This window comes from Colletotrichum fioriniae, assembly GCF_027942845.1.
Source record: "Colletotrichum fioriniae strain IMI 355084 chromosome Unknown scaffold_1, whole genome shotgun sequence".
NCBI classification, from domain to species: Eukaryota; Fungi; Ascomycota; class Sordariomycetes; order Glomerellales; family Glomerellaceae; genus Colletotrichum; species Colletotrichum fioriniae.
Genome location: NW_027076837.1, coordinates 3645898 through 3656391, shown reverse-complemented (window position 1 = coordinate 3656391; position 10494 = coordinate 3645898). Strand labels below are relative to the sequence as shown.

At 51.9% G+C, this 10494-nt stretch overlaps 2 protein-coding genes across 2 annotated transcripts; both read right to left on the bottom strand.

Annotated features, from left to right (window-relative positions):
• Positions 1-2672: 2672 nt before the first annotated feature.
• On the bottom strand, positions 2673-3670 carry N0V96_000928 (uncharacterized protein; the record flags this gene model as incomplete). The annotated part of the gene is made up of 2 exons (XM_053198114.1): positions 2673-3464; positions 3539-3670. The coding sequence occupies 2 exons, from the start codon at positions 3668-3670 to the stop codon at positions 2673-2675; spliced, it is 924 nt and encodes a 307-aa protein (XP_053044452.1).
• Positions 3671-5442: 1772 nt separating this feature from the next.
• Positions 5443-6661, bottom strand: XYL2 (Endo-1,4-beta-xylanase 2; the record flags this gene model as incomplete). Its single annotated transcript, XM_053198115.1, has 2 exons — positions 5443-6567; positions 6638-6661. 2 exons carry the CDS (start codon positions 6659-6661, stop codon positions 5443-5445), a joined length of 1149 nt encoding a protein of 382 aa, XP_053044453.1.
• Between the last annotated feature and the right edge of the window lie 3833 nt (positions 6662-10494).

Here is a 10494-nt window from a genome sequence, read left to right as displayed (position 1 = left end):
AACTTTGCTTAGAGGGGCACAGATATATCAAGCTTCCAGTCTGGTGGTTCGTTCGCTCCTTGAGTCAACGGTAAAAGCGCACCCTCCATTTTCTTGTTCTTGAAGCAATCGGATTTCTATGTATTCTGCTCACTAATGCGCCTCTGAGCGCCCATAGAAGATGCATCGTTGGAATCGGCCAAGATTGAGCAGTCGATGTGACGTTGTGGGAGGGCTACCAGCTGGAAAAAGATGTTTTTGAAGATGAAGCTTGCGTTTGCTTGTATAACGTGTGTACAGTAGAAAGCAATGTAGTCTGTATAAAGGCTTCGCAATCATCAAATATGATCATGCCTTCGGCTTCGGAACTAATGCTGGCCCAAGTACCAAAATACCAAGCCCCTTGGCTAGACAAGCCTAGTCCCCCAGACTTGAGGAAGTCCATGCGATTGACATCAGCAGCAAATTAAGGAGAACATAGTACCGCGAAATCCAGCCTCATCTTGTTGCCCTGTCGAAGAGTGAACCTCAAGTCAGAAGCTATCATTGCAAGAGCTTCCGCAGCCGTAATTCTTGAACTCGGTAGGAGCCTTCTTTTCCAAGAATTTAGTCCATGCCGTGTAGTCCCCATGACCACTTGTGCATCTTCGTCTTTGATATCCCTTCTGGCTTAACATCTGCTGTTGGCTCCAAATGACATGGCACCCTTGATCGTTCCAGGTGCACGCAGTCAATGAGGTCGATCCGCTGCAAGTCTGCGTCTGGTGGCCAACGCTGATACTAGCGGTCACGAACTCGGCCGTGATTCCAGCAGAAATCTCAAAGGAAGTAGTCTCGCAGACCTGGTTGTTGACACCCTGAGTTGCCTGGCAGGACTGGCTTTTGGTGCAGTAAACCTTGCTGGAGGCCTGGCGCCATGGGTCGTTGTAAAGGTTCTGTTCGACAACGAAATAATCGTTCCAGCATTTGACACCAGAGGCATAACGGTGATTGCCGTCGGAACCTAGGTAACGGCCTTCGCCATCGTTGTAACGAGCCAAGAGCACGCCTCGTTTGCCGATCCCTGTATCACTCGGCTGAAGGGTAATGCCGTAGGTTTCAGCATACGCGATTTCTCTTGCGATCCAATCCTGCGGCCCATCACGTGACATCAGGGGTTTTGCCAAAGATACGGTCGAGAATAGGAGAGGGAAGATCAGGAGGGTCTGCATGATGAAGGATCGAGAAACTGAGCTTGAATGATTTCGTATCAACGAGATGGTAGTGAAAGAAGTAGGATGGATATGGACAGAAATGTTCGTCAACCTGGAGAGACTTACAACTTGTTTTTGTACCTAAAGGACGGAGGGAGTGTATTTGGTAGCTATTCTTGCAATTGACTTGGTATGCTATGTTCGGGAATTTGTTGTGCCGCCTCAGCTTCTTCTACCCATGGCGTAAGTCCGTGATGTAGGAATTAAAGCTTCTGCCTACGCACGACTCAACCCCCCTGACACGAAGTACGATTGAGCTTAAGCAGCAATTAAAGGGAACTTTATCGTTCTTTAGGCAACAAAGACGCCGATTCTCGTATAGACATGGGGCCACTTGAAGGTCTTATGATTTTGCGTCAATATCAAGGCTGGTGCTTTTTCCGTACCCCCATAACAGTGCCTTTATTCGCTCTCAAAGAAGTACAAGCAATGATCACAAGTGCCGAAGTCAACTTACAGTGTTTGTGTTGTGCTAGATCTTTGTAAAACAAGATTCTAAGAAAATTTCCCAGTCCCCAAATCCTGTAGTGATGATGAGTATAAATAAGTAAGGTAGTAAACGCTTGTATCTATAGCTTGGGAAATGTCACCATGGCCGGCGAGGGCCGCGATGGGAAATCACTCACCTGCCTCTGACTTAACTGCCTTACTGGGGTGCCATCCATACACAGTAGAAAATTGAGGAATTGATAGCTCACTCAGATATTGCGCGTGGAGTAAATTATTTGGAAACCCGGAAAATCTCAAAACTTTACGAGAGGACCCGTCGATCAGCAAGCATGGTGAAGGGTGCCAATGGAAAACATGGACTCAGCCCTCGTGTAGCTTGTTGTTGCTAGGTAGAATATCCCCTCTACCATTCCCAAAAAATAGAACATAGCCTCTTGTTATATTACAAGCTGCCGAAGCTCAAAAGCAAGCACTTGGCTTGCTTCGATCTTAGCATTTTATTCCCGTAATCAATCTTTTCCTAGTGGAAGTGTCAAATGCAGTCGAGGACTTCCGACTTTGGCCGAACACATTAGAATAGAAGCAACACGAACTTAAGGGAGTGTGGGGTCAAATCGGGGTGGAGGCTCCCCTTGTACACGGCGAGGTATGCTTGTACACGGCAAAGTATGGTCGATTCAGGGCAGCGATGATGGTTTAGCAAGATACACAGGAACATGGATCGGTAAGCGTCTTTGTCATTTGAACTGATGTTACAAAATCATTGTATTAAAGCACTCGTTTTAAGGTATCATTCAAATCAAAGCAAGCAACTGTCAACCACCACTTTAGTGTCATATCCATCCTGTTGACAACTCCCCAATCCAAGATAATAAATCGTTACATCAATTAGAAACCAGTGCGACAAGTCATCATGCGATAAGCAATTTAGATTTAGGCCACTCATCCGTGTCAGGTCATTGTCGTCTACCCGTGCCTCGTGGCTGATGTCTACCGAAGCTCCTGCGGGGGATAGGTGTAAGTTTGCCCTTGAGGGGGCGGAGAATTCGTCGGCGAAACTGTGCCGTTGACAGGCGAAGGGGTATATGATTGAGGAGGGTACTGCTGCTGATGTTGCTGGTAGTCCTGTGGCGGCTGGGTGTAATTCTGGGCCGCAGGAGCCTGCTGGTACTGTTGTTGCTGGGGTTGCTGGTTCGGCATCTCCTGGTACTGCTGAGGTGGCTGTTGCTGGTACTGTTGAGGAGGAGCCTGCGGCTGAGGCGTGTAGGACTGAGGTTGGTAGAACTGCTGCTGCTGCTGCTGAGGCACCTGGCCGTTCTGCGGCTGCTGGTACGCAGTCTGCTGCGTGAGGAACGGCTGCTTGGACTCCATCTGGATCTCGCCTTGACTGGCGCTTGCAGCAGCGGCAGGTGCGTTCGTCTTTCTCCAGCGCAAGAACTGAACAAGAGTCCAGATGAAGGTCACCAAGAAGAAGATGAACTGAAGGGCAGACAATCCTGCAATAGCAGAAAACATGGCCAACGCGCCCTGGCCCATGACGATGTATCGCTTGAAGACGGTGCAGCTTCCCGAGTTCACAGCGGAGCCATCTGAGGTACACGAGGCTGTCACGTCAACGGTGAAGGTAGCGCGACGGGCGGCGCAGGCACCCATCGTTGCAAGCCAGAGAATGACAAGGAAGAGATCCAGGGCGAGGACAGCGTAGGTATGGTAGAGGTTGCGGAGAGAAGATATCTTTTCGGACAGGACAGTGTAGAGCACGATGATCCACGTGAAGAGAGGCTGATTAGGTATGTTAGTCCATGAATCTTGAGAACTACATGTATGAACAGTCATGAATGAGTGGAAGGACGCACAATAGCGACAGCGAGGCCGAGTTCATCCATGTACACCCAGTGGATGATGGCTGCTGACAAGCCTAGGATGATGATGGCAAGGAAGAACTGCACGCCACGGATGGCAACCATCCACGCCGGAGTCATGATCATGGGTGGCGGTGGGCTGGTTGAAGCATGGTGAGTATACTGCTGTGGTTGATGCTGAACCTGGGCTTGAGGGTGCGCTTGAGGCTGCATCTGAGGCTGTTGATGTTGAGTATTGTCCATGGTGTCCCAGATTTGATAGGCAAGGTTGTATAGCAAGACGAGTTGTTCACGTCTTTTGTCGACTCGACAGTTTCAGCAGCTCTGGCGTGAGTGAGAAGAAAAGTGCCGTAGAGATCGTGGGAACCAAACACAGAAGAACCAAGAGCGCCATAGTGGAGATGGGCAGGACGCAGGTATACTTATGGAGTGAGACTCGGACAGAATGTGACAAGGACGAGTCAAGGGAGGGGGGCGGCCGACATCGTCGCCTACATCTCCCCCATCTCTCACACAGCCAACCAGAGCGTTCCGTCTTTCAGCCTTCATTCTTTTTTGCTCTTTGGGCGTGCCACATGTGCCTGATGGCGTTTATCGTGATGCAGGGTTCTTGTCGTGAGCCAGCGCGCCGAGAAGAGGCTTCAGTCTACTGGCATCATGCATGAGGCTCCCATACAAGTCGTTCAACGGAATAACAGGGGCTGCGAAAGGCTTGTTTCCCAGACGGGTGTATAGAAACGAAGAAAGCCTAATTGTGGATCCTTTTCAAGCTAGAAACGGCCATGAGTAGCCATGAGTCGAGATGCTAGTGCGGTTGAGTGCTTGTTCAGTGGTTCAGCTCCTCTGCAAGGTTGACATCGCCTGCCTTGGCAGGGCTGCGGTAATGCGGGTGGTCGGCACGGGTTTCGTGGTGAGTCGTGGGCGCGAACGTTTGTTCATACTGGTGGTGGTGGTGGCTGCTAATGTTGGTCACTTTCCTTTGAATCCGTGTCCGTAGGTAGTTAGGTAAACCATGTCTGAGGTTGAGTTGCCCGGCTTGAGGCTTGTTCAAGGGTTCAAATGGGGGACATTAGAGATTCCGCGTTGACCGGGGGTGAGAGGGCGGAACGGGTGAGGTTGTGGGACCCGAGGCGTCCGGGCTAGACCGATTCGGGGGACGAGAGTGACGCTCAAGCTGCTAGTGCGCTTCGTGGCGCCTTCAGCTGAACGGGAGGGCGGAGTTTTGCGCAGTTTACATGCCTGTTGCTCGTCTATCTCGTGGCCGTGAATGGGTGCTTCTTCAAGTTCTTCTCCACTAACTGAAATGGGGGAAATAAGGCTCTGGGGAGTTGTCGCGATAGCAAAGACTCGGACTTTGGCGGCCGTTGGGCGTTGGTGATGGTATTGAGCTAACATGTAACCATGCCTGAAAGGATAACTTTAGTTGGACTTGGCCAAGGTTCTGTGTGCCGGCCGGTGATCATTGCCTTGTTGTGAGGGTTTCAGACACCGACACTAATTCGTAAAGGGCGCAGGTTGTCGTATGATGCTTGATATGTCGGACTGACGATGCTACCTAGATAGGCAGAGGCAGAGGCAGCCAGCCTCTTGTACAACAGGTTAGCTTTCTCAACGTTGGTCAATCTTGTCAGCTTCCCAGTGTAGCCGGAACCGGCATGAGAGACGCGGGAATAAGTCTCTGAAGTGCAAAAAATGATTGAATCTTTCGTTGATCATACTTATCCAATGCAAACATACACTGTTGTGCCACCCTCACCCCGCTTCATCAAAACCCGTACATGCTGCATGCGCCGAGAAATACATTGCAAACCCATCCAATACGCCCAACTTTTTCCATATCATCCGCTCGCCAGTCATCGCTTTTTTCTATTTAACTTTGGAGATCCCCCGCCGATCGCTTAGCAGCATCCACCCTGGTTGTTGTTCTCGGCTGCCTTCTTGGGGTCCACCTCGGTGCTGAAGGTTCCATCGACCTTCTCGTTGGGGCCGGCGATGAGAATCTTGATCACTTGACCCTCCTTGACCTTCTTAAAGGCCTCCTCGGCCTGCTTGAACTCGACAATGCCGGAAATAAGCTTCTTGACGTTGACCCTGCCGTTGGCGACGAGGTCAATGGCGAGCTTGTAATCACCAGGGCCGTAGCGGAAGCTGCCGCGAGCAGTAACCTCCTTCAAGCACAGAGCCATGATGGGGAAGTTGATGTCGGACTTGCCCATGCCACCTTGGACGTAGGTGCCGCCCATTCTGACGACGTGCAAGCTGGTCTGGATAGAGGGCTCGGCGCCGCTGGCGTCGATAACACAGTCGGCTCCCGCGCCGAGGTCGCACTGCTTGATGAGGGCCTTGGCGTTCTCTTCGGCGGAGATGCGCTGGGAGAGGTAGGTGTGAGTAGAGGCAAGGTCCTTGGCGAAGTCAAGCTTGGACTGGACAATATCCACGCTGACGACCTTGGTGGCACCGAAAGACCTCGCGACGGCGGCGCAGAGCAGACCGACAGGGCCGGCTCCCATGACTACGACGGAGGCGCCAGGGGTGATCTGGGCCTGCTTGGTGATGTGAACGGCAACAGCCAACGGTTCAATCAGAGCTCCCTCTTGCAGGGAGACATTATCGGGCAGCTTGTAGCAGAAGTCGGAGGGCGCGGTCCAGAAACCGGCAAGGGTGCCGTCGTACGGGGGAGTCGCGGCGAAGCGCATGTCGGGGCAGAGGTTATAGAAACCTGCGAGGCAGTCGCCGCAGCGACGGCAAGGGTAGCCGGGCTCGAGGGCGATGCGGTCGCCAACTACGAGGTTCTTCACGTTCTCGCCGACCTGGATGACGGTGCCGGCGGACTCGTGGCCGAGAACCATGGGGTCCTTGACGACGAAGTGGCCGATAGCGCCATGCTCCCAGTAGTGGACATCGGAGCCGCAGATGCCAGTGTAGTTGACGGCGACGAGGACTTCGTGGGGGTCGGAGAGCTTGGGGATGGGGCGCTCGGCGAACTCGACGTCGTGGGGCTTGTTGAGGATGAAGGAGAGGTTCTACGGTTGTCAGTAAGATGTCGATCGAGTTTCAGGCGCAAATTGGCCTTCGTGATGAAGGGAGACATACGCTTTTGCCCTCAGTGCCGGCCATGATGGATGGATTGCGGGGTTACGTGAAGAGGTAGGATTCGGTAAGGGATTGGGTTTTGGAGTTGGTCGGTGCTCGTTCTACCGAGAGAAGCACAAGATTAACTTTTGGCTGGGCGTTCGTCACAAACTTCACAGGCTCCTAAGCAAAAAGGGTATCGTTGGAGAATGGTAGAGACAATCAGTACGCTGGATGGTGGACGAGCGAGAAGAGTGAGAGTAGGAGTGAAGCTCCGGGTATCGTGGGCCGGCGTGCAATGGATTAAATACTTAGCTATGAGCACACAGTCCTTGACCCGCAGAAACGGTGTGATGGGTCAGGATTGGAGGGGTTGGAGGGATGTGGAGGAACGCGATCAGGATGGGGAATGCGACCAAGTTACGGGTGTTCTGGGAGGATGAGTGAGCGAGCTGCGCTGTGCCTGTGCCGCGCCGTGGACGAGAAAAGACGAAGATCGCGCATCGCCTCGACTGCCAACCCAGCGGTGTTCTGTGCGACTGACGGCTGCCCCTCATTGCGGCGCGTCTTAGACTCCTAGACTTCCCAGTTCCAGCCTAGAGCTGGAGGGAAGCTCCACGCTCTTGATTATCCTGTGTCATTACCCGTATCCATACGCCCTCATTCCCTGCCATGGCGGTCGAGACTCTTCCTTGACTGTGCTCCAGTTATTAGGATGGGGGATAGCTATCGCCGGTGCGGGGTGGGGGTAAAAAGAAAAGAGAGGGAGAGACTTGGTTTGGTGGTCTGGTGGTTTGGTTTGGTTGCCAGGGAGCTTCTCAACTTTTCCCACGTTGCTGCTTGTCTCGTGAGAACATGGGGTGGTATGATGGACCAAAGAGTCTCTCTAACTGGTCTAGAAGAGCAGATCTCATAGGGAGACGGGACCGGGGTTCTTGGACTTGAGCAAGGCTTCTTCTGGAAGAGGACCAGAGTTGTTGACTGCTACCAGTTGACTTCTTTCAAATCGACCAGAGTCAACAATGTTGAGCCCTCGGATGGCTTTCTCCCAAGCATCGAAATTCGCAGTGGAACAGTTGTCCCAAGGTATCATAGGCGCGCAACGCAGCGGCATTGTACCCGACTTTAGCGTCCTGTGGCCTATTTATCCAGCACTTTACCCGCGCCAATGGGAACATGTGAATTGGATCCGATAGATGGGTTCTAGTGGGTTTAAGCAAAGACTCCAGAAAGATCTGGGGGCGTGGTGGGGTAGAGTGGGAGACATATTCCCGGTCTTGGGTCATGCTGCTTCACCTCTCGGCCGGTTTGAGACTTACCGCTCCTTTCCCTTACCTCAATTATTTTGAAAATTGTTTTCTTATCACGTTGTCTGTGACCGAGCGTCTGTCAGGTGCTCGTGAAAACTTTTGCTGATGCCTCGTGTTGGTCTTTGAGTCCTCGTCGTCCCCCTTTTCTGTTGAGGGAGTCCCCGAGAGGGCTAGATTGCGACTTTGTCATCTTCCACCCCATCCAGCATTCTCTCATATAATGCGAGGCCCTTCTTTCCTGAACTTCGGGCTCGACCGAATGCTGTGGTACGATTCTTGCAGACTCACTCCGGGCTCGTTCCAGGTCTAGTGATTCGCTCGTCTACCGTCGGCTCAATCGCAAAGTCCCGTCTATACGTATGAAGGTAGGAATCAGGAGTCGCCCGTATCGCAGTGATATGTTTGGTGCCAGGCAGTCTGGGTAGTCTGTCGGGAATCGCGGTGGGATGCGCGAAGATTGCAATGCCGATTCGATGCCCATTTCGCGTAGAATCTCTAACCAGCACAGCGGCGCTCTGCAGCCTGTGCTCGAAAGGGAGTTGCCTCGATATTTATGCTCCTGTCCCACCCGAGCCTTCTGGGCTCTCGGAACACGCTTCCGTCTGGCAGTTGCCCGTCTTGGGACGCTTGCAGGGGAATCTGTCGATCTGGGGAAACAGCTTCCTGTCGAGTCCACAATCTCAAGCTCCGAGATCGCCCGAATCGGCCTCACGCACCACTGTCATGCCATGACACATGGGGTTCATGTGGGCTATTGAAGACACCTGCATGTGCGCCCGGCGGAGCCTATGTGCCACTCTGAGTACCGGATTCGGGGCATTTCCAAGAGTGTTCACCAGACATCATACTAGTACTAGTCCTGAGGGCAACTTGCAAAACATAAGTAACAAGGCGGAAGCTCTGTCGGCTGCGCGACAGATGTTTCTCCGATATCATCTCTACCAAGGCCAAATAAATCGCCTCTCGACTAATATTCACACAATCCTTCGAGTTTCTCGCCGTTCTTGGGAGTGACACAACCAAACTTGGATCTTGTAGGCCTCTTCTAGCAGATCCTTCGGAGTCCTTAGTTTGAGATCGGGAAAGTCTTGCGTGCTAGAGTTCTCGACCTTCAAGTTGAATACACCCCGTTCAAACATTAGACCTAAGATGGCAAACATAGGATGTAGCCTCTCGTCCGAAATGCAAGGATAAGGTGATCTATGGTAAAGCAGTTTCGTCACCTTGTCAGCTTTCAACGTTTCAATTTGGTTATGGAAAACGTCAAACTTGACAGTCTTGAGCGCTTCAACGAGCTCGACGAGCTGGTTCCACGTCAATTTGTCACCAATAAGATACGTCTTTTGCTCCCACTTCAGTAGGGTCAGGGCTGCGGTAACGAACTTGGCCAGGTCCGTTGTGAAGGTCATGGCCACGGGCACGTTTCCAGAACCCGGGATGCCTGCCTTGTTGTTGACTACGTCCACGACCATGGCCATTTCCTTGGCATGGCTTCTTAAGGGCAGGCAGACATAGTAGTCAGCAATGTAGCCAAAGCCGAGAACCCCAAGTTGATCTGCACAAGTGCGTCAATGATGATAAGCTTGGGCTTAATGATTGGCATATCCTCCGCATATCTATGAGGGAAAGAGTTGCTGTCCAAAAGCAATCCGGGAGATGGAGGCTTACTCTCTGCTGGTCTTAGCGCCCCAGATGCTGGGAACGTATGGTTTGGTGGTCACTGTCTAATCGGCAGCGATCAAGTTCAACTCTGGCTGCACAGTCGCCATGTGGTTGAGGGTGGAGATGACTGTAGGCACATTGCACATTGCTGTCTTCCAAGACTGTAGCAATATCGTCGGCACTGCTATAGTCGACCGAGAGAATACGAGCCACAAGTTCTTTCTCCTTGTCTTCATCCGTCTAGAAGTCATTTTAGTGGGCGACTCGAACCTGCAGCACATCGGATCGTGGTCTAGACCTTTCGATTCAAAATGACGACTGAGAAATTTCCGTCTGCTACACTAGTTTCGACAATGGCATGACCGAGATTGCCGGTGCCTCCAGCTGCTGCTGCGATGATGGATTCCATAGCTTAGATCGAGCATTGCTCGTGCGCTGCTGACTTTGGGAGTTGTGAGGACTGACATGGCCGTGGAAAGATAGCGATCTCGTCGGCCCTTGAGAGCATAGGAAGTGATTGAGTAATGTTGTGATATGCTTCAATTGTTCATTCACGGGCAGTCTTCGTGCTGTCGTTATCCTGCTTCGTCACCAGTTGAGGGTATCATGATTCATCCCTTCTGCTCCGAAAAATCTGCGAGTCCGCGCCAAGGCATCGAAAGCCTCCAAATAGAAAGTTGACTTTGGGATTTGAGGCTTCTCATCCACAGATACGTGCACTTCCTGAATTCACAAGGTGTAATCTCATCAAGAATAGCTTTGGCACTGAATTTGGAAGTCGTCAAGAATAAGTCCTACCACTCTAAGCCATACACGCAGAAGTGACTTCGACGATGTGTAGGGTAGCTAGCAGGTATAGCTCAGACCTTGGATTGATCATGCTGGAGATTCACCAGAGGTTTTGGT